Source organism: Dermochelys coriacea, chromosome 4 (genome assembly GCF_009764565.3).
Source record: "Dermochelys coriacea isolate rDerCor1 chromosome 4, rDerCor1.pri.v4, whole genome shotgun sequence".
In the NCBI taxonomy this organism is placed as follows: Eukaryota; Metazoa; Chordata; order Testudines; family Dermochelyidae; genus Dermochelys; species Dermochelys coriacea.
This window is the reverse complement of record NC_050071.1, coordinates 84,585,094-84,609,189: the sequence shown is the minus strand read 5'-3', so window position 1 is coordinate 84,609,189 and position 24,096 is coordinate 84,585,094. Positions and strand designations below refer to the sequence as shown.

Here is a 24,096-nt window from a genome sequence, read left to right as displayed (position 1 = left end):
AGTCTTGGTTGCAGCCACCACAATAAGCTTATCAACATGGAGCTGAATTTGGCCACTTATATTATTAGTGACATAATTTTTGGTGATTTAATGATTCGTAATATAAAGCTCTGCCGCCCCCCCCAAAAAAAAGTGTGGGGAGAAAATTTCTTTAACATAATAATGAAAGATTAGTGAGAGCTTTGAAAATGCTGATTTTCAATTTAGATGTTCAAAATGAAGGTAGGAAAGAACAAATTTACATGTACATTAAATCCTTTTAGTTTAATCTTCATTTTAATGTACATATTACTTTTGTTGACAAAATCTCTTGAACATACTAAAAATGAGGAATCTGTTCCATTAACAGTACAATTTTATACATTTTCCTACCAAAAAAGTGCTTTTTACTGGGCCGCTCTTAAACTATGTAAAAATACTGTATCCGTCCTATAGTAAAGCAAACATTTTCAAAGTTGGGTGTCTAAAGTTAAACATCTAAATAGACATTTAGGTACCTATATAAAACTGGCCTGAATTTCCGAAGTGCTGGGCAGCCACAACTCCCACTGAAGATAATAGGAGCTGCAGTGCTCAGATGATCTGAAAATTGCTGGGGGCTATTTAAGAGCCTTAAAGTGGATTTGGATGCCTAAGTTTAGGTATCTGTATTTGCAATATTTGGCCCCAGCTTTGAAAAATTTCACCTATATTTTCATTAACAGTGGTGAAGATATTTTACTTTGTATGGGAATTTATTTACGGATTGATTATTAATTGACTGAGTCCCAACAACAGAGTGATCCCTGCTACCCTCATCTCGGTCATTTCTACTCTTAGTTGGAGGATGCTGTTTAATGCCATAAGAAATATATTGCTTCCAAGGAGGCTAGGTTGCCTCTCTCACCAATCACTCCCCTAGTTCTTCCTTACCATATCTCTTCCTATCCCTTTATGGCTCCTCCTCCCTCCTCCAGAGACCTCCCATCTTCCCCATTCCCTGCTTGCTGTACCAGAAGTCCCAGGTGAAAAGTGTTCCTTGCTACTCTGAGCATCTCTTCTTGGCTACATAGGTAGGGCTTGCCTACATGGAGAGTTAGTGCACAACATGCCAGGGTGTGAACCTACATCACGCCAGCCTGCCACACACTGAGTCATTGTGTGGATCCTGCTACTGTGCACTAAAAGTTCCACAGTGCACTTTGTGCCTAGCAAGGTGTACACAGCCAGTTAATGAGTGGCACCCTGTAGATTCACACCCTGGCTTGTCACACACTTTCTGTGTGGATAGGCCCTTAGTCTACTGCCATATGGCCTGATTCAAAGTCCGCAAAAGTCAGTGGGACTCTTTCCATTTACTTCAGTTGGACTTGGATTAGGACCATATTGCAGAACGTAGGTGACGAGAGAGGTTGTTAAAGTATTCTGAATGAGGTAGGGAAGTGAAGGAAAGCAGCTTGCTGGGTAGGCCGCTGTCTTCTGCATGTGATTCCATTGAGTAGGGAGCTGCAGGAATAGAGAAAGAAAGAATAAAATTAAATTAAATTAAATTAAATAAATAAACACCGTTACTCACTGGCCAACAAAATCTAATCAGCCTGGATTTAAATACAGTTTAATTACACCTAGATATATTTGTGCAAGGCTGGTTTTAATGTGGTGTATATATAGATCAGTGATTCTCAACCTGATTATCATTGTGGGCCACATATGTGGCCCACGTGTTACATGGGCCACAGGTTGTTAGATGGGCCACAGGCGCTCCTCCCAAACCACCCACAGTCCCCTATGCCCAGTGCCCCCCCTCCTCCCCGCAAGAGTGGGGCCAGGAATGGAGCCCTGGGTGTGGGCCAGTTGGCCAGACCATGGGACCCTGCTGTGTGGGGAGGAGTGGAGTGCCTGATGCGGGCTGGCAGCCAAAACCCAAGAAGGGGAACCAGGAGCAGAGTCCCACCTAAAACCTGGGGCTGCTTCAACACCCCAGCAAACCCCTAGTTCCCACCAACCCCACTCCCTCACTGCCCAGAGCCCCTCACCCCCACCCCAAGCGTGCCCAGATCCACTCTCCTGTCCCCTGCGGCACTCACCAGCTCCCTGCTGGCAGGAGCACTGGTGCAGGCTACAAGACGCTATCTCCCCCTCAGCCAGCTCTACCCCGTCAGACCAGAGAAGCAAATTTTGAATTTTTTTTAGCACGCAGCTGGCCCGCAGCTGTGTGCTAATTGGGCCACGGGTTGAGAACCGCTGATATAGATATTCATGTAATTTTAGGTTGTACGTTGGCTTGAGGGAATCACTATTTAATATGTATGTGTAAAAACTGTATACAATATTAAAGAATGTCACTATCAGTTAATTAGTGTCAGTGGTGTTGGTTGTCAAAAAATGTCTAATTTTATGTCTTTCACTATATTTGTGAAATTAATACTTCAGAAGTGTGGTAGTGTTTAGTAAAAGAGTTGCCTGAAATGATGCAAATATAAAATTGTATTACTACAGAATGTTAAATATTTTTAAGAACTGTTTGAGACACTGATGTAAAAAACCCACCCTAAATTAAAACATAAACGTTTTAAGTCTACTATATTGTAAACTATTCAATGAATTGAAATAACTTTAACTAGAGAATATAAAACCATGCTGAAATGGACACTGTCAAGGAGTTTAGATGCAACGTTTATCTTTGGAAGAAAATAAATAGACTTTTCCCTCTATGAGTTAAAAAATTATTCCATGAAAACAGGGTTTTTTTAATTTACAAATTCCTTTCCAGTGTGCAAACTAGGGACACAGCAACATTGTGCTAGTGCATGAGCACCAGAAAATAAATGGTTATATCAGGCTCTGCTGGGTACATTACAGGAATTATCACTTGAATCACTTTGAGTGAAAGTAAAGTAAAGTAAAGTAAAGCCAGCTCGTAACAACACAGTACCTTCAGCTTCCCACTTTCAATCCCCTCACTATATCACAGTCTTTGAGCCCACTGACTGCCCTTCTTCTACTCCTGTATCCCAAGGCCAGACTTTTTCTTCTTACTGTCTTATGTACTTCACCACTTTAGTTACTAGGGACCAAACCCTCCAAAGGTATTTAGGAACCTAACTCCCATTCATTTCAAATGGGCCAAAGGCTTAGTGTTGCAAGTCACACTCAGTGTTACAAGGTCTAAATCTTATTTTCAAATGTGACTTAGGCACTTAAGCCTAGATCTACAAAGATACTTAGGCAACTAACTGCCTCTTTAGGCACCTATATCCAACATGTAGGTGCCACTGACATTTTCAAAACCACTGCTCAGTTGCCACATAACTCCTGTAGGCATTTGAATTCTACTAGGAGCCTGTGTTTCCCCTGTTAGACATGCCCAAAGCTACCTGGGCCCTTAGGCCCAGATTTTCAAAGGTATTCTCTAAGTGTCAAGTGGTCATAATACAAAACTAACTACAGTCCAACACAGATTGACTGAGCCGTGGATAACCAAAACTTGGTTATGGTCGCTGTGGCACGCAAGGGATTGTTTACTGTATTGTTTACTGCACTCTGAGCTCCTCAAGTACAGTATAAAGCGCAGTGAAGAGCCACTGGCTAGCTTCCCTGAAGTTGGGGATTTGAAAACTAATGCGGATGATGCTGCCAAGTCTGCCTAGCACTGAGCAGCAGACTACTGTTAGAGATCACAGGCCTTAAAGTAGTGCTCAGGCCATAATTGCCACCCAGTTCACCTGCATAACTAGGGAAGGTCCAGGGAAGGGCCTGTCAAGGTTTCTTCCCCACTCTGACCTCGAGGGTACAGAGGTGGGGACCTGCATGAAAGACCCCCTAAGCTTATTCTTACCAGCTTAGGTTAAAGACTTTCCCAAGGTACAAACTTTGCCTTGTCCTTGAACCATAGGCTGCCACCACCAAGCGTGTTAAACAAAGAACAGGGAAAGAGCCCACTTGGAGACGTCTTCCCCCAAAATATCCCCCCAAGCCCAACATCCTCTTTCCTGGGGAAGGCTTGATAAAAATCCTCACCAATTTGTACAGGTGAACACAGAGCCAAACCCTTAAATCTTAAGAACAATGAAAAAGCAATCAGGTTCTTCAAAGAAGAATTTTAATTAAAGAAAAGGTAAAAGAATCACCTCTGTAAAATCAGGATGGTAAATACCTTACAGGGTAATCAGATTCAAAACATAGAGAATCCCTCTAGGCAAAACCTTAAGTTACAAAAAGATACAAAAACAGGAATATACATTCCACTCAGCACAGCGTATTTTACCAGCCATTAAACGAAAGGAAATCTAACACATTTCTAGCTAGATTACTTACTAAACTTTATAGAAGTTCTGAGTCTGCATTCCTGATCTGTTCCCGGCAAAAGCATCACACAGACAGACAAACTCTTTGTTTCCCCATCTCCAGATTTGAAAGTATCTTGTCTCCTCATTGGTCATTTTGGTCAGGTGCCAGCGAGGTTATCTTAGCTTCTTAACCCTTTACCGGTGAAAGAGTTTTGCCTCTGGCCAGGAGGGATTTTATAGCACTGTATACAGAAAGGTGGTTGCCCTTCCCTTTATTTTTATGACAGGGCCCAACCCCTAAAGCTCCCAATTGGAAGAAACATCCAGCCCCTTGATTGGCGAAGGAGAGCTATATAAGCCAGGAAGTCACATCAGGATTCAGGAAGTTGTCTGAGCAACTAAAGGAATCATTGGCTGGCTGCTACCATGGACCCTTCCTGCCAGTTCCCAATTCCTGCTTCCCCACCTGCTCCTGGTTCCTGTCTTCCCATCCCAGACTCCTGTCTACTCCCAGTTCCTGCTTTCCTGCTCTACTCCGGGCCCGTGCTCCTCTGCCTTATCCCTGACATTTTCTCTGGTTCTGACCTTCGGCTTGGTACCTGCCACTGTCTTTGGTTTTGTCCCTCTACTCTGACTCCTAGGCCTGACAGCCCATGCCCCAGTCATTGCAGCTACACATTGGTTTGCCAGCCCCAAAACACAATGAACAGTAAGATGGATGGCATTATAAAGAGCCAGTTGATTCATCAGAATTCCAGTTTGTTCACTATATAATGAATAGCTTATCTGTGGGCCCAGGTTTTAGCCTAAAGTAGGTTGGTGGGGAAGAGTGTAGGTTAAGTAGGTTCACATTTCCAAAGCACAGTGAAGCTGTTCCCCAAATGTTGGCTGGTACTTAAGGGTAATCGGTACCCTTGAAATGCAGTGAATAAAATGTTGCCTGTCTTGCTCAAGGTCAGTTGGCATTTGAGTGGGAGATGCACTGTAGGCTTTCCAAACTTGCTGTTAAGAGAGACGAACAGCTGGCTTTTCAGTTTAGCTAGTTCTCCCAATTAATCAAATAGAGATTATCCAAATATTTTGGTTGTCCCCAGACATTTGGTTAATTGGAGTTCAACCAAAAAACAAAAAGTGAAATAATTGGGATGTTGTACCTTTTATTGTAACCCTACCAAAGACATCTTTATTATAAAATGCAGGTATGTATAGTGGGAATCCACCATAGGGTCTAATGTTTGAGTTGCTTCCAGTACTTGTCTTCAGGCTCAGAGTACACATGACATACTACCAAATAGTTGAGAGGGCTTTTGCATTTTGTGGAATTCATGGTGATATACGATTTGTTATTTTGAGAGTATCTCTTTGAAAAGTCTTTATACGCACAATAAAACAGTAACTACATCACATAGTTGTGTTATTTCTATGTTGTGTAAAGTCCCTGGCTATAATTTCAACAAAAAGCTACATTATGAAAAATAAAATATTCCTACGTAAATACTGTCAGCTAATTGAGTGTGTTCAGTGCCAATCCTACATATGTGTATTGGCCACCCAAAACTTTGCTCATGCATGTGGGTTTCCCCAATCCAAATCACACCTTTCTCCTGCCAAGACATAGTGGTGGCATCCATAGATAAGTGAAGGTGAGGGGAGTTGCTCCACTCTACTAGGTTTGTGGAGAGTCAGAGCCAGGAATCATGCAGCATCTGGGACCTTCTGTCCTCCTCATCCTGGACCTGTAAGGAAGGGAAACCAAAGGCAGACCACAACGAGGAACTGCTGAACCCTTCCTACTGTCCAAAGACAGGACCACTATGGAGCATTTTCTTTTCCCGGGGTGGGAGAAATAAAGTGATGATTAAGCTACTGATGTTAAATGGGAGAAGAGAGCATGTCCAGAGCACAATTTGTACCAACTACTGTAGCATCCCCTCTTTTTCTGCTTCTCCTTTGAGGGCATAAGTGGCATTTAAGTGGACATAGGCCCAGCACAGGAGTGAATTGCACTGTTATCATATCACTTCATATATAACTAATTGAGAATTTGCTGGAAATTGTGCCTGACCCCATTACTGAAAAGGTATATTAGCCCTTTGCCATGGAGGCTCACAATTTTACAGATGGTTATGGATCCTTGATTACTCCTGAAGGCCCAGACAGCTTTGATGTTCAGAAGTACCTTTTATCATCTGCACTTAGTGTGACAATTGCCACCTTTTCTCTCTGATACAGACCTTGTCACAATTGTCAGTGTCTTTGTCATCTTTAAATTGGATGTAATTCAAAGCGCTGATTTTCATCTTTAAGTCTTCATGTAGTTTAGGTCCCTCTAGCCTGAGTAACTGCAACTCTCCCCAGATACAATCGCAATAGTTGAATGATCAGCTGAAATGCATGAGAGCAGTCCCTCAATGTAAACTTCTGGGGGATGGTGGCAAGGCAATTTCTGCAGAGAACCCTTGACTTCAGTATTTACTTTCACTTTTGTAAGTGATCCATCAGAACTCTAATTTGTTAACTATAGAGTAAAAAGCTCATTTGTGTGCCTAGGCTTTTGCCTGAGGTAGGTTGTTGGGGAAAAGTGCTAGGACCTTAAAGAAGGTTTTTTGATTATTGTGTTTGGAGATATTATTTCTGAGTTTCTGCTCCTTTTTATGATGCGTCCTTTTATGTAGTCAGTTGCTTGGAGTATGATGTTGAAAATTTTATTAGCTGTATCTTAGTTGCTGTAAATAGGCCCAGAATTTTAGACAATGGGTGTATGTTTCTTTTTTAAAAAAATCTGTCTAAAGAGCTAAGTATTATCAATAATAATTGGCTCCATGTCTAGTTGGCAGCCGGTGTCAAGTGGAGTGCCCCAGGGGTCGGTCCTGGGGCCCGTTTTGTTCAATATCTTCATAAATGATCTGGAGGATGGTGTGGATTGCACTCTCAGCAAATTTGCGGATGATACTAAACTGGGAGGAGTGGTAGATACGCTGGAGGGGAGGGATAGGATACAGAAGGACCTAGACAAATTGGAGGATTGGGCCAAAAGAAATCTAATGAGGTTCAATAAGGATAAATGCAGGGTCCTGCACTTAGGATGGAAGAATCCAATGCACCGCTACAGACTAGGGACCGAATGGCTCGGCAGCAGTTCTGCGGAAAAGGACCTAGGGGTGACAGTGGACGAGAAGCTGGATATGAGTCAGCAGTGTGCCCTTGTTGCCAAGAAGGCCAATGGCATTTTGGGATGTATAAGTAGGGGCATAGCGAGCAGATCGAGGGACGTGATCGTTCCCCTCTATTCGACACTGGTGAGGCCTCATCTGGAGTACTGTGTCCAGTTTTGGGCCCCACACTACAGGAAGGATGTGGATAAATTGGAAAGAGTACAACGAAGGGCAACGAAAATGATTAGGGGTCTAGAGCACATGACTTATGAGGAGAGGCTGAGGGAGCTGGGATTGTTTAGTCTGCAGAAGAGAAGAATGAGGGGGGATTTGATAGCTGCTTTCAACTACCTGAAAGGGGGTTTCAAAGAGGATGGCTCTAGACTGTTCTCAATGGTAGCAGATGACAGAACGAGGAGTAATGGTCTCAAGTTGCAATGGGGGAGGTTTAGATTGGATATTAGGAAAAACTTTTTCACTAAGAGGGTGGTGAAACACTGGAATGCGTTACCTAGGGAGGTGGTAGAATCTCCTTCCTTAGAGGTTTTTAAGGTCAGGCTTGACAAAGCCCTAGCTGGGATGATTTAACTGGGACTTGGTCCTGCTTTGAGCAGGGGGTTGGACTAGATGACCTTCTGGGGTCCCTTCCAACCCTGATATTCTATGATTCTATGATTCTAATAGACAGTGGAACTAGGTTTCAGAGCTAAAGCTTAATCCATTATGGGCACCTTTACAAAGGCTTGGTCACATTCATTGATCAGGTATCAAGGGGTAGCCATGTTAGTCTGTATCCACAAAAACAACAAGGAGTCCGGACTCCTTGTTGTATTCATTGATCAGGTTTGTGATTACCCTAGTCCAGAATATTCTTTTCTCCAAAATGCACTGTGTTAAAGGTCTTTTATAGTGTCCAAGTCTCTTCTCCCAGACTTCTCAACACTGTGTCTCATAACCATGGGCCCACATGACTCAGTCTTATCTTTTCAGAGACACCCAAAGTGTTTTTCTCTTGTACAGACACCCTGTTTTGTTTTGGAATGAAACAATATATACACTGGTGCCTGTATTTTGAATCTAGCCTCTCTGTCTTGCTAGTGGGTTTGTTAAATACCATCATAATATACCAATTTTCTCTTGGATAACAAGTTAAAAAGTCACCCTGCAAGGATACATCTTAAGTATGATGCAGTCAAATATAATTATAATTGTTTGTATGGACATTAGTTGTACGACCAAAAAATCAAAGAGGAGAGAAACATAAAATGAAAATAGAATATTGAGTAACCATCTTGCAAAAATTACCTAGTCAGTATGGTTCATTATCTTGGAAACCTATTACAGAAGATCATAAAAATTATACACATAATAAAACTTACAAACACCAATGACTAGAGATAAGGGCTTATCCTTTTCCTTATAAATATCACCACCCAATGTGTCAGAGTGACCTTGTGTCTCCTTTGTTCTCTATTTTAACTCCCTATGAACCACGCAGCATAGTGTGGGAATGAGATAGGATAGGGTGTTCTATGAGTAGTAGTAGTAATACTCACCTAAATCGCAATCCTTCTAAATTCTGAATTTCTAGACATATGCACACCTTTATAGCTTCTCCTAAGAGAAGTTCACGGGCCCACCTTTGGATGGTCATCATTTCATCAACCAGCTAGTGAATGTCTCCAGATCTTGGGAGTCTGAAAGAAAGCCTACAAGGCTAGCCTACTACCTTGACCAGTTATTATCTGACCCATGAAAACCAGCTGTGACAAAGTTCCTCCTCTGCCTTGATGGGTCCTGCGCTTTTTGACAGATTTGCTCACTTCAGAGGTTCATGGCAGCCCTCAGTTTGGCCTGCTAGAGGCTCAAACCGGCCATTCATTCAGGTAACCTCATCACTGGCCAGCATGGGGGAAAAAGAGAACAATCTCCACAGTCTCTGATGATCCACCTAGTGGGTTGGGCGCAGGCCAGATCTCTTTTCCAAATCAGACCTTCCCTTCTGGTGTTTCTCACAGACCAGGTCAACTCCTCCTGTGGCTGTTCAGGAGTTGGAGGGATAAGGGGAATCCAGGACCACTCTCTACATGGGGTTCCAGCCTAGAGGCCTGTGAATTGTAGCTGTCTACAATGTCCCCTGTATCAGCTGCGTGACAGCCACAACTCCCTGGGATACTTCCCTATGGCCTTCCCCCAGCACCTTCTTTATCCTCACTGCAGGATCTTCCTCCTGAAGCCTGATCACACTTATACTCTTCAATCCTCCAAGCAGCACACCTTCTCACTCCCTGCTCCTTTCACAGCCCCCCACCACCCAACTGATGGGAGGTCCTTTTTAAACCCGGTGTTCTGATTAGCCTACCTGCCATAATTGATTCTAATAAGTTCTTAATTGGCTCCAGGTATCTTAATTAGCTCGCTTGTCTTAATTGGTTCTAGCAGGTTCCTGATTGCTCTAGGGCAGCCCCTGCTCTGATCACTCAGGGAACAGAAAACTATTCATCCAGTGGCAAGTATATTTGCCTTCTACCAGACTCCTGTACCCTGCCCACTTCCTGGATGCCAATAGGACCAGACTCCTGTACCCTACTGGTCTAGGTCTGTCACACAGCCAACAAGATATATAATAGTCAGCTTCAAAATACTGGGCTCTAATAAGACTTGGAAAGATTAGATAATTATTGGTAATTGCTGATAATCTTTGATTACATTGTACACACACAGACTGCCTATCTGAAAATTTGATTTATTGATAGATATATTTTTCCATCAAAGTAAGAAAAATGCTGCTTATTAACTTATTAGAGTTTGATTTAAGAATATTTACTTAATATGCTTTAATATGTGAGGTTGACAGTTTGTGTTTTAACAGTTTCTAAAGTTTTAGCTTTTTGAATCTCAGTGTCTGCTGCTATTAAATATTTTTTGTCTGACTCCCTCCATAAGTTCTTGTAACTGTGAAAATTTTGATTGATAAAAATAAAATATGCTTAAGACCCTCAATTTTGCCCAACTGTGAACATTTAAATTGATAAAAATGAGAACAAAATGCTTAAAACTAAACATCAATATTATTCATCAAAACTATATAAAAAGTAAAAATCAAATTCTGCCAACTCTAACTATTATTCAATGTTGGCGTTTTTGGTGACCACACAAGCCACTCAAGTTGGAAAGGCCTGTGTAGAAACCAGAGCCCTCAAATTGAATTATAGTCTTGTAATTCAAATGTGGTTGTATTTATTTCATAAAATATATATAAATGTGACAATTTAATCCAATTGAGGAAGTAAGCCATTTATGTGAAGAAGAAACCACATGCTTAGTCTTGGAATAACATGAAATGAGGAATGAGATGATGAATTATCCACATTTGAGAAACCACTCCCACTTAATCAACCATTGAGGAGGCTTCACCTTTGTTTCACCAGAGGCTCATAGTCCCTCCCAGTCTTTCCCTCTTCCTTCAGTGGCCACCTCTTCCTCTGGCAATGTGAAGAAAGAAGGATATGAATGATCACCATCTGTTGCAAAGTCTGATGTGGGTTAATTTCTTATTGTTATCCCGTTAAGTTGGCCTACCATGAGGGCAAGGCCTTCTGTACCAATTAAGCTCCATATAGTTGCTGTTCTGGAGGATCTGCTGCAGAGTCGATCCATAACTCTTGATAGTGGGAGGGGATACAATTTAAAGGTTTGGGAGCACATTGCCTCTGGCCCCTTTGTTACTCCCCCTGCACCTCCTGCACCTGCTCCAAGCCAACGCCACCTTGCCCCCCACTCCCTTCACAGCTCCTTCCCCACTTACTTCTCCTATTGCCTCCCTGCTGCGGGCATGGCATGGGCCAGAGCAAGCTACAGACACCGCAGGTAACTGTGGCTGCAGGTGAGGAAAGGATGAGACTCAGAAGGCTTCCCTGTGTCCCCTCTGGTGGAGCTGCACTGCCAGCCCCATCTCTCCTCCCTGCTCCAGGCACCTCCTAGCGGGGCTCAGCATGAGTGCTAGGTGTCAGTGCCTTTCCCAACCACATCCCTCTCAACCGTGCAAGACAACTCCCACCCTGGCAGAAATCTTGAGGGGCACATGGCCTCACATGGCTCCTTACCTCTGGTCTGCTGACGCATCACCCTGTACCTGCTGTACTCCAATGCTCCAAACCTGAGGTGAACTACAGGAGGGGCTACAGTTCCATTTTTATACAGATGCAGTAACCCCAGTACCTTAAATGTGTGACAGAAAGAGGCTGTAGATGCTATTCCAGTAGGACCCTGGGAATCCTTCCATTAACTTCAAACGGCTTTGGATCAAGGCCATAGATTGTAAAGTGATTGAAAATACTTAGGGATGAAAGGTGCTATACAATGCTACTTTGCACTTCTACTCCATCATCCACCTGAGAATCTCAGGGTACTTTACAAATTTAGTCTCACAACACCCTTGTGAGGCACATAAGTAAGCATTATTGTAGGAACAGCAGTGACTGCTCTAGTCAAAGTCACATAGGCAAGTACCATTCTGTTTCAAATGCCTTACCATTCTGACCCCCTGTTTACAGTTACTTGCAACTTTCTCAAAAAGAAAAGGAGTACTTGTGGCATCTTAGAGACTAACAAATTTATTAGAGCATAAGCTTTCGTGAGCTACAGCTCACTTCATTGGATGCATTTGGTGGAAGATACAGAGGGGAGACCAATGCATCCGATGAAGTGAGCTGTAGCTCACGAAAGCTTATGCTCTAATAAATTTGTTAGTCTCTAAGGTGCCACAAGTACTCCTTTTCTTTTTGCGAATACAGACTAACACGGCTGCTACTCTGAAACTTGCAACTTTCTGAAATTTTAACCTTTGAGGCTGAAATTTTCCAGTCTGGTTTCTGCTGGAGGGTGATTTTTTTTTGTTTGAATGGGTAAGCAAAACAGTTTATTTAGGTATTGGATTATGAACAGCGTGGGAGAAAAACATATCTTTTCCCGTTAGAAACAAAACCAACCCTTCCCCCTTTTATGTATGCAGATCTAGTGCCAAACCAGCTGGGGGGAGCACGGGGGGTATTGGAATTTCGCATAATCGCCTTTTTTGACTGTCCTGTTGATAAATGGCCTGGAGTTGATCCAGGTATGACCTGCTGGAAATTGCACCCGGTGCATGTGCAGTACCCTCCGGGGGGTGGGGTATTGGTAAAGCGTTTGGGGAGTAAATGATGAGAGCGGAGTCGTAGCTCAAAGGTTTATAAGGGGAAAGTTACCCAGCCTTTGCTACAGGCTGGGCTGTGCTGCTGTAGTGCAGAGGCCGAGGGAGGGGGCGATACAGGAGTGGAGGAAGCGCTTTGGGAAAGGGAACGGCAACAGCCCAAACTTCTGCTGCCAAGAGGGCTGGAACGGTGACAGCGGAGCCCGACTCCCAGGCCAGGGGCTTAGACCCGGGACGCGTCCCCACTGAGCTCCAGCTCCAGGGAAGGCGGCGGCGCCTCACCTGCGGTCACACACGGGCTCGGGAAACGCTGCGAGCGGTAGCGGGAGAGAGGCTCCGGCTCAGGTGTCTGATCGCCAGTGCTGTAGAGGCAGAGATCCGCCCCCAGGGAGTCGCTGGGGCCGGGGTAGGAGGACAGGCTGCCGCCGCTGGAGAATCCCTTCAATCCAACGCTTGGAAGAGGGAGGGGACGGCGCTCCAGCGAGCGATGTCCAAGAGCGAGCGAGGGAGAGGAGAGGGAGTGAGTCACTGAGCCACTGCAGCTCGCTTTCTGCTGCTGCGGAGCCTGCTGCTCAACTCTACCCGCTCGTTGCCTGGACATGTCTCGAAACACTTGGGTCGCTCAGTCCCTCTCCTTTCTCTCTCTCCCCCTCCCCACCCCCTTTCAAGTTTGAAAATCGAATGGGTACACGCCGAAATGCGGCCATCGGGATATGAGCCGGGGCGCTGGATTTGCTACGCGTTGGGCATGTGCTGAAGAACAGAAAGGTGGCAAAGTTCGTACTTTAGGCGCTTGACAATTGTTTTAATTAAACAAAGTGTGCGGGGATCAACTAAACTAGAGTGGACTTTGGGAGAGAAGTATTAAGTCCAGCTGGTCTGGTGAGTTCTTAGATTTTGTTTTCCCTGGATTTTAAAAAATATTTAATTTTGTATATTTATGTTGTCCAGTAGCATAAATAGGCTTTAATGAAGTACACACTACTGTGTTTCAGAGTAGCAGCCGTGTCAATCTGTATTCTTTTTCTTTTTGCAACTACTGTGTTTGTATGGCTAGTGTGTGTGGGTATATACACACACTCCTATGCATACCTATGTTTTGATCCCTCAACACACACACATCTATTTCCCTCCCTCGATATAGACAAAGATATCTAGATAGTTCAGTCAAAACCTGTAAAATACAGAACCAAATTCAGAAGGCTTGTTGCAAAGATGTTCGACTGGGTTTTGCATTATTTTAAAGTGTAACTTGTTTTAGAAATGGTGCCTGTGGAAGAAGAACAAGGAGTCCGGGACAATGTGTTGTGGTGCAGCGCCCTCTAGCCTGCGCGCTGGGTACAGCGGCTCCTTTCCCCCCCCCCCAAGGCTGCCAAGTTCAGCATTGTCCGGAGACACGGGGGATCGGGAGGAGCCCCGTTGCTCTCTTATCCCGCTGGTCCTTGCTCCAGAGGTGCTCCAGTTCCGTCTAGAACCATAAATGAGGTTGCGGGGTCTTTGCGTCAGGACTCCTGTCCTCACTTTACAATCATTTCCATCAAGCCACTAAAAAGGCAAACTTGAGATATTTGTGAGTCGATTACTTCTGATCCGGTCCTGAATGTGTGAAGATTTAGTCATAGATCAAGCGGGAATCGTTGGGGCTCCCAGTGTTGGCGCATCGATTGATTGATTTGGCTAGGAAAAAAACGGTGCACGGCGAATGCGTATTAAATGTGCTCCTGTAATCTTCTCTCGCCCTTTGCTTGCTTCCTGTGGCGATGAACTCCGGTTTCTTCCAGGCAATTAGGTTTCTCAGTGAGTCTGCCGAGTGAGAATTCCCCAAACAAATGTTTGATCGTTATTAAGCGTTTATCATTTATTAATGAATGGAGATCACTCCAAGGAATATTTGGGAGTATTAATCTTTAATGTTATTTACATATACATACCAGGACGATATCATTTTAGCTTTATCCCAAGTGGCTATTTCTTTATTGGCAGCATTTACTATTTCAAGGAATATCTAGGAACTAAATCAAAGGTGTTGGACCTTTTCAAAACCAATGTACCTTATAGCTAACGTGCAGTAGAATTTCGCAAACATTGTAAAAGATAAGACTTCAGGATCCACTCAGGTAACCGCATTTTACATCTGGTCATTTATATAAATAATTTGGCCAATCCCACCCCATTCCTGTGGTTAAGATTTTCTATCTCAGAAAACAGGGATACGTGTGTGTATGCATATTAGGTTGCACGCTATTGTCTACTAAACTGCAAATTGTACACAGTTACTACAAATAAAAGTTCCAGCGAGCCCAGGGTTATAATTTCAGGTCAGTGTAAAAGTCCTTTCTTTATATGGAGCAATAGTGTTCTATCTCGATGTCCCCGTAGTTATTTTTCCCCCTTTCCATAACTTGTTAGAGACTTTCATGTACACCGCTACTGAATGATGACAATTGAATTCAGCTGGGAGCCATGAAATACCTGACCTTGGTTTTCCCTCCTCTCCCAAAAAAACCCTTTCTGGAGAGCTCCATATTGAGAACAATCTCTTTGGCTCCCATGATTTAGGTCTCCACTTCTTTTAAACACCCTAAACACTTGTCTCTAAGGTTGAGGGAATAAGCGAAGGGCGAGAGATTCTTACACTGAGCCAAATCTTGCTCTCTTCAGTGTAATCACTGTGGTTACTCGTGTGAGTAAGGCGTGCAGGATTTGGTCCGGTGTCGCTTACACTTTGGATTTGATAATCTTTGTGCATAAGGTTTTGCTTTATTTTTGGTGTATCTTTGGACTGCCTTTTAGATATTTACAAATGTCCAGACTACTGTCTGAAGAGTTCTGCTTTTTTCAAATTTTAAATCAGCAGTCTAGTAAAATAACTGTACACAATGGAATGCAAAGCTGTCCTTGTCTTCCAAGTTGGTATTTTTGTCTTTTCCGTCTTCAGTTTCTGGCCGGATAATGAGGCGGTTAGTGGTGTTGGGGCTACAGGGCGTAGTATGCATGCCACTTTCCAGAGCTGGAGTTGGCAGAGTTTAGGTTTTCTTACCCAGCTGTGCATACAAGTCCTGGGGAAACACTCCCACTCGTTGCACTGGGAACTTTGTACTGTGTGTTATCCCTGGAGGAGGTTGATTCGGGTCTAGCCGGATTCCTTTTAGGGCTCGTTGAATAAGCAGGAAACTATAAAGTAATGATGGTCCTGTAAACAGGAGAAGATAAATTTAAATGCCGATTGCAATAATCTCGGATGGTTTGAGACAGCAACTCTGAAGTTTTTATAAGAAAAGAAAAGACCCCCCGTTTTCAGCGTCTAGATTACTGACCTCATGCCCTGCTCTGCTCGTTTTTTAACTTGCAAATACCAACAGAAATAAGAACAAAAATTAGCAGGGCGAAGGTTGAGTTTTCACTGCGTCTGCTTTGTTACCGAAAGCTTTTTTTTTTTTAAACAAAAAGCAGTGAAATGAGTCCTGCCATCGAGGAGAGATAGTGGCTCTTTTGATGTGAAGGGTATAATAATTTAGGAGCCAGATGGTTGGGAGCCCGGGAGTCTCTGGAAGCGTGGTTTAGGTTTTCATGCCAGGGAAATTAGTTCCGGAGGGGGGTGGTGGTGGCAGGCCTGGCCCGCGGAGGAATATAGAAATGCAGAGTAGAGCGGCCCGGCCGAGGGAGCGGGACGGCGGCGAGGGGAGAAAGGGAAGGAGCGGGGCCGGTCACCATGCGGCGCCGGGCGCCCTCGAAGCCCCTCCGCACGGCTCCTCCCCGCCGGCAATGAGAGGTGAGGGACGGGCGCGCCTGGCTCTGGCGGCCTCTTGGGGGACTTGCGGGCGAGTTTGAGGCGCGGGGCAGAAGTTTGGGGCTGCGGGCCCGGGAGAAAGGAGCGCAGCCGGCAGGGTGCAGAGCCTGCCGAGCCCGGGCTGCTGTCTGCGGGCTCTGCTCCCGCTGCCCCGCTCGCACGCAGCCCCCTGGCCCCGGAGCGGACTGTGTCCTGCGAACTTGGGCAGGGAGTTTGGGGGCAAGAGGGGGCGTTCGGGGGAGGGGGGGCGGTGAATGGGAAGGTGCCTGTAGCCCTCCCCCCGCCGCTGCCTCCTTCCTGCCCGGTTGGTTGCCGCCGCCGCTCACTGCCTTGCCTCCCCCGGGGACGAGGAGCATGGTGGGGGGCGGCTGAGAGGAGACGTGCGGGGAATAGCAAGTCCCTGGAAGTGAGCGTGGAAACAAGAGGCTGGCGCGGCGTTAATGGCCTGGATTCATTTGCTACACAGTCAAATCAAAGCCACGATGCGGGGGCAGGGGGCGCGGGGGGAGTTAAACCTGCGCTCGCGAGTCTCTTTTCCTGCGTGGCTCCATCAGGCCACGTTATCGCTGAAAAATGTGAAAGATCTTCTCCCATTCTCACCCCTTCCAGCTATGCTTTAGAGACTTCTTTTTGTGTGGCCTGGTGGCTGTTTCTGGTCAGTTCGTTATTAAGCTACCGCTTCTCTCGTTTTAATGCGTGTAAAAGGGTCTCGTTATCTCGAGATTAAACGAGCAGAGAAATATTCAGAGACTTGGCTGTAATTTTGTCTGCCGGAGTCTATTAAATTACGCCTAGGAAGAGAGGAGGAGATAATTTTGTACCCTGAAGGGAAGGTGTCTGTCTGTACGCATTATGCATTTAATGGCCCATTGCGAACTTAATATATCCATGGTAAGCCCACGAAGATTCGCAATGAATAAATATCTCCGGCTGATTTTCCTCTTTGTTTGCGCTTTTGCAATGTATCTACCATTGTTTGTCCCTCGGATTCCTTTGAAACTTAAACAGCAAAGGGTGCACTGAAGAACTCAAGGTTTCTGATTCCTCCCTCTGCCCCCTCCCCCATGTTTCTATTTCTAAAATGCTCGAGCTGAAATTCTTCTTTAGGCGTTTACATTTTGTGTAGCAACCATAATAAATTGTGAAGTTTCACTACCAAAAATGTACTTTTTAAAAAACAAAGAACCAAAACCCCTTTGGTAAGTTTTCACTTACCATGTATTTATTACAGTTACAAATTTGACACAATAATAAGCATAATGTTAATAATGTCACTTATTTTTAGGGGAATTTCTTAAAAGCTATTATACTGCCCGTGATATCTTTGAATATTAAACTTACGATACGTTTTACACAGTTTTAAATTACTGTATTAATAGATGTATGGGAGGGATACCTACATTCATTTTTTTGTAGTTATTGTGTTCTTTAAGAGCTTTATGCATAGTATATTTATATGTGCAGATTTAAATATTGTTTGATTGAAACTTCATCTATTACTACTGTAATGTCTCTTCACTTTAAAAGAGAAGCAATAATGGGTGTCAGTTGTGTCAATGCTCTAATAACTTCACTTGAAGAAAAGCTTTATAGGGCCCAATTCTGCTTTCTTTGAAGGTCAGTGGCAAAACTCCCATTCACTTCTGTGGAAGAAAGGAGTACAATACTTAAAAGAAAAATCTTAAACAAAGTTGCGCTTAAAATGTTACCCCTTTAGATAAAGTGGTTTGGTCATGAAAAGTTTCAAGATAATCACTTGCTACATTGAGACTTAACACTTTCTCAGTATTTGATAGTTTTCTGTATATTATAATAAAAAAAGCATTATGTTTATTGCACAAGAGATTATATGGTATCTCATTACAATTTTCCCTTGTGAAACTCATCAACAATAATTGCTGATTAAGAGTCTTTTAATGATAGAGTATCATTAGAGTATCATTAAAGCCACTGTTACATATGAATGTAAGAAAGTTACAGAGTTGTTTTGGCATAGTAAGCCGTTTGAGACACAATAAAGATTAAAGTCTCCTTTTCCTGGAGTGAGGGTTCAGTCCTTCAACCTTTACTCAAGCAAATATCATTACTAATGCAAAACTTATAAATTTTCTTTTTGCCTGTTGTAGGTTTCAGAGTATTTGTGCACAACATGAAGTAGTTAGGAAATAGGTCAATTTCAGGGATTTAATAAGCCAAAATGTTTATAGCCTATAGGGCTTAGTTTAAACTTGTGGGTAAACACATTATGTTAATCTTCCCAACAATGTGCATTTTCCAAATAACTTTCTGGCTTTAATAAAATAATTCAACTGTAAGCTTTCATCATGTGTTAATTTTTTGAATACAAACCCTTCCCCCCCACCCATCCCGGCAAACTAGTCTCGGGATTTTGACCTAAAACTTGAACTCGCCTTTAAACAGTTACAATCTAATATGGAAACTTCAGGGCTATAAGCAACTATTCTTTTAAACAGGTAATGCTTAATTGCTGAGAAATGAAAATATATTGATAGGGTCTACAAACTCATTGTCTTTGTCTCCCTCTTGAGGCTCTGCAGCAAAGGCCTGGTCATGCAAGCTCTTACTCATGTAGCAACTTTTTGAATGAAAAATGTGTTTGCAGATTCATATCCCAGAAGTTTACAAATTCTACTCACCACAGCTTTTTGATGTTAATTAGTGATGTTGATGCATAAAGATGTTTTGGCTTGTTAAGGTAGTATATAAAGTAAAGAAGTTGTTAATGTGTGTGTGTGTGTGTGTGTGTGTGTATGCATATATATTTACATTTTTTCTCTCTCTCTCTCTCTCATATATACACACACACACACAATATTAGTTCCCGCTCATTAAAAATTCATGGGAAAATCTCAGTAGAACAAAACACTAGAAACACTACTGTAGAGCCCAATTTTCACTGGCAGAAGACTGTACTAGAGGCATTTCTTGAGTACGCAAAACTCCCATTGAAGTTTCCCTTTAGCTATAGGACAAACTGTGCTAATAAGAGGCGCTAATCCTGTAGTCATGTATGCATGTCCCACTGAACTCAACTGGATAGTCTTGTGTTGGAACTGCCTCTTACTAAAGTAAGAGTGTGTGTGTGTGTGTGGTGCCTAGTACATGGGGGGGGCCAAGCTTGGTTATAGTCTCTAGGCAATAGTGTATAAATTATAATAAGTTGCATATGTTTGTGAAAGATCGGTGCCCAGTTTAATTCAGTGATTTACAGCTATGGTAGTGGTGGAAGCATACTAGCCCTAACTTTTGGCCTAATTTTAGAAAATCATTCTTTTTATTGCTGTATTAATATTTACTAATTCTACATTGTCTTAGTATTTTCTGTTATTCAGAATGATATAGTATCTTTATCAGTTAAGTCTCCTTTTATGTAAGAAAGCTTCCACTACAGGAAAACAATTGCATCATATATTTAAAACTGAAATGTAGAAGAAATATGTGAATATTAGTTAAATCATTTCTTCCAAATAGGAAATCAAAGAATGTCTGGTTATGGCAATCCAGAGGAGTATACTGTGTACTTTTATGAACATGTGCTGATGAAATCTAGTTAAGCAAACTGTTTTGCTATATTTTGAAAATGGATAGAAAATTATAGACTTTTGATATTTCAGAGATAACATTTTAAGAGTTTAAAATGTAGCTTTGGCTAAAATGTTTCTGGAAAGTAGTCATTTTGGCTCACTAAGAATGAGTTATAGGTGATTAAAATACAGTCTGATGTTTTTATAAAGCGTTGTATACTATATCACCTGACATCTTTACATTGTTAAATTCCTCCCCTTCCCCTAATTCTTTTGTCTATAGAATTAACATTATTTCATATCTTTGGGTCTTAATCATGACATATTACATAGTGGTCTTCAGATAATCTGAGATCTATTATTTAAAATTTCCAATATCTGTCTAAATCATGTCACAATCTAAATATCCCACATATAAAACTTCATGTTTTGAGGTACAGAAATATCAATTCGTAATTTTGTCTAGGTGGGTTATTATTCTGTGTAACTGATAGACATCTCTTGTTCCAGGTTTTAAATCAGCAATTTGTCCAAGGTGCTGTTCAAGGCTGGATTCCTTACTGGCAGCCAGGCAATCATGATTTAAATATTTGTGTACTGTTTAGAAGTGACAGATTCTATATTTAAAGTTCATATGGAAATTAAGCAATAACTGCTTAAAAGTATAATACAATATTGTTAGATGTCACATAATAATATTGGAGTAGTTAAAATGCTAATGGTATTTACATCTATTCAACTCAGAATTCTGAAAAGTATAATGTATTTTCATAAATTCAAGATTCGCTTTTTCAGTCAAAGTGAGATGTGAGGAGGACAGGATAATAATGCATTCATCTGTAAACAGACTTCACTTTTCTTTATGAAGGGAATATGATCTTTCAAATTTTGGTACCATATGAACAGCTAGTGGTAAGTTTAAGGTTGGCAGGATTGTCAAAAGTCAGCAGTGTTATTAGTAATGGAAACACACAGTTGCCAACTTTCACGAGGTAAATAAGCATCCCGACTTTCACAATAAGCCAAAAATCAAGCTAATTCCATTTCAAAACAAGACAGAAACAAGCCAATCCCTAAGAATCCCAACACTCTGTGAATAGTTTTCCCCCTCGGCATGCAGTCTGGGACTGTGGTGGATCCGCTGTGCACCCCTCACTCTCTTTTTCTCCCCCCCCAAAAAAGCAACAAGCTACTAGCCAACAAGCCAATTAAGCCAAAAACAAGTGCAGTTTCTGCATTTTTTTTGTTTTTTGTGGGTTTGGTATGTCTGATTACCTTTCTAAAAAGAAGAATTCCATAATATTATTGAGGGAGGAAAGGGGAAATGTGCATTGTGACACATAATGTAAGCTCTATCAAAGAGTAGTTTCTGAAAGTTTGCTTTTGGATTAAAAAAACCAACCACCACCACCCCAAAATTGGAGGAATTTAAAATGTAATCTTAGATGCCAACATAAATTCAGATGCAGACTCCTTCCTCACCCTTTAATTTTAACAAATTGGGCAAACTATACCTTAATGTGAAAATAGCCACAGGAAGGCACAAGAAATTCTGTAGGATGAGTTTGTGGAGTTTCCATTAAATCATCCTGTCTGTGGGGAAAGTTTAGGGATGGCACAGAGGAAGAAGATTCACTGATGCACAGAAAGGGGATTATTAATGCCATGCATGCATGGTGTGCCCCTCTGTACTGCTGCCATGTGCTTGACCCTGGCTTCTGCTAAAGTTGTTGCCCCTTCTAAGGGGATGGAGACCATAATCATCAAGCTTCAGCTCTGCTCACTGCTTAGGTACTAAGATGATCGGTGCTCCATAAACACCTTGGAGAGATGGATAAGGCATGGGTATAATCTGGACAACTCTTCCACTCCTGTCTATACCCATGAAAAGTGAAACGTGAACAGCTTCAGTGAGGGGTTCGCGACTGTGGAGGTGACAACCCTTCCTATATTTCTGTGCCACCGAAAGCAGCGTCCGCTTGCAAAAGCAGAGATACAGTTGAGATCCTTGTATAGTCAAAGCACTTTTGTGAGATGTTTCGGTTTAGTCTCTTGTTGATTGCATTTAAAAAAGTGGCTTAGTCATTTTATAACATGTTCTTTAGCACAATTTAATGGCCTCTTAAATTGCCCTGAGTTTTCGATCTATTGACATACCCACATATTTATTGGAATAATTTTAGGGTGAAACTGTTCATTTATTTATCTTGTTCAAGTGAATTTATTGCTAATAAAGTCCTGGGGATCCAAGGTCACACAACAGGTGATAGCCTAGGTAAAGTGTGCAAGCTTCCTGTCAAAGCTGTCATTTGAGGCCCACAAAATCATACCTCCCACCCCAATTTTAAGATAATTTAAGTACCAATTCTAAACTTAGATTTAATTTTTAAAAGATTGTTGTCTCTTTTAGTTGTGGAAATAGCCTTGCTCGTGTAAGCTAATTACTTGGTTTGAAAGATTATCACAGTGATTTTGTTTTTCCCAAACAATTACTGATCAGGTTATCAACCATTCCCTCTGTGGTTTCATATGGCCACAGGAGTCATGGTCCAAGCCTTAAGTCCCACAGCTTTCAGGGACTTTGATTAATTGATTCGTGGTTGTGGGTGAGCCATTATGCCTAAATGAATGTGCTCTCTCTCTCTCTCTCTCTCTCTCTGAGTCGTCATTGTGACATCTAGCCATGAGATGGACTAGCTTAGTTCTTGACCTAGGTCAGGTGCTTATCAGTGTGTAGGGTAAAGAGGTAGTGGGGATTTGGCCCACTTGTCCTGTTTCAGAAGCCTGCTTGAGGGAGTGGGAACTAGAGGAGGGTGAATCCTTGTGAGGAGAGATGGAAAAAGAAGGCACAATGGGAAGGACTTTGGAAAGAGACAGTAGGAGGGGGCTGAAGCCATGCTAGAAGCAAGGGCTGGAGGGAGGGAGAAGAGAGAGATAATAGAATTCAGGAGGAGAGGAGGATCACAGGAAGAACAACAATGGAAGAGCACAGTGAAGAGTCAGTGTGACACTGGAAAATGGGTAAAAATAGGAAAGACCGCATATGGTAGGTAATGAATTAAGAGAATACCAAATGAGAGAGAATAGTCAAACGTAGGAGAGAAAAATGGGATAACGGAATTGAAGAAGGGATTTAAAAAAAGAAAAGATTTAAAATGTCTGGGTTAGTGAATTTTGTGTAATTCGTGTGACTTTTTTTTTTTTTTTTTTTGGTTTGGTGTTTTCTTGGCAGATGTCCTATGTAATAGCCTATATTTTATGAGGAAGGAAATGGAACTCCCAAAGCCTCAGGTTACCTGGAGTGGATCCACCTCAAACATCTCCAAACTATCTGTTGTGGTTCTTTTACCATATTCAGCATTGTGGCATCTGAATACCTTTGTAAAATCTAAATTAACCACCCAAGGATCTCTGAACATCTCGTCTCTTGTCAAAAGAACTATATATTTATTTTTTGCTAGCAATTTTCCCTAGGATAGGGATGTCAAAGAAGAGGGTTTTAACATTTTGATCTGACAGCTTGGAGTTTTGGGGTGATTCTGACATCTATTGGGAGTAAGTTTCATGTTCATGGGCCAGCTGCAGAGCAAGTTTTGCCTCCTGAGCCCTAGAGCCTTGCTCTTGTGGTTGATGGTTCCATTCTTCCAGTGTAAACTGGCTGTTTAAGGAGGTCATGTGCATGCTATATGAGGAAGAATCTCTGCTAATCTGGGCCATTCCTTTAGAGGGCTTTGAAGATAATGAGAAAAGCCTTGAACTTGATTCTCTATTCATTAGTATTCAGAGGACTGGAGCGATTTGCTCTCATCGTTCTTTTTTGCTGAATAAGCAAGGCTGCTACTTTTTTTTTTTTTTTTTTTTAAGATTGGTGACTTAATTCCAACAATGCATTGCATTGCATTGATTAAGCATGGAGGCCATGAATGTGAAGATCACTGTGGTTAACTTTCACAAAAAAGAAAAGGAGTACTTGTGGCACCTTAGAGACTAACAAATTTATTTGAGCATAAGCTTTTGTGAGCTACAACTACATCTTTTAGGATGGGGAACACACACTGGTCCTGCTGTAGGTGGTAGGGTCGAGTCCTTACATCTGTTGATATTTAGGTATGTTTGTTACATGTGGAGGAATTTTATTCATATGCAT

At 42.4% G+C, this 24,096-nt stretch overlaps 1 protein-coding gene and 1 long non-coding RNA gene across 9 annotated transcripts in view; one reads left to right on the top strand and one right to left on the bottom strand.

Moving 5' to 3' along the window:
* Positions 1 to 60: 60 nt before the first annotated feature.
* LOC119854542 lies at positions 61 to 13,082 on the bottom strand. 2 transcript variants are annotated; one of them, XR_005292512.2, is made up of 3 exons: positions 12,897 to 13,082; positions 5,866 to 6,004; positions 61 to 1,485 (listed from the first exon to the last, which is right to left on the bottom strand). It is a non-coding gene; the product is annotated as an uncharacterized LOC119854542 (long non-coding RNA). The 2 variants fall into 2 exon arrangements; XR_006281004.1 differs by lacking the exon at positions 12,897 to 13,082 and adding an exon at positions 10,841 to 10,908.
* Positions 13,083 to 13,147: 65 nt separating this feature from the next.
* The window catches only part of FAT1 (FAT atypical cadherin 1), a 152,470-nt gene continuing 141,521 nt past the window's right edge, over positions 13,148 to 24,096 (top strand). For 6 of the 7 annotated variants that reach the window (XR_005292510.2, XM_043513656.1, XM_038399148.2 and 3 more), the window contains exon 1: positions 16,252 to 16,386. Coding sequence is in view for 5 of the 7 variants with exons in the window: in XM_043513656.1 (XP_043369591.1) it covers positions 16,380 to 16,386 (7 nt within the window). In the remaining 2 variants the exon portion in view is untranslated. Of the gene's footprint in view, positions 13,497 to 16,251; positions 16,387 to 24,096 lie in introns of those variants that run through there. The other variant, XM_038399149.2, reaches the window with a different exon arrangement.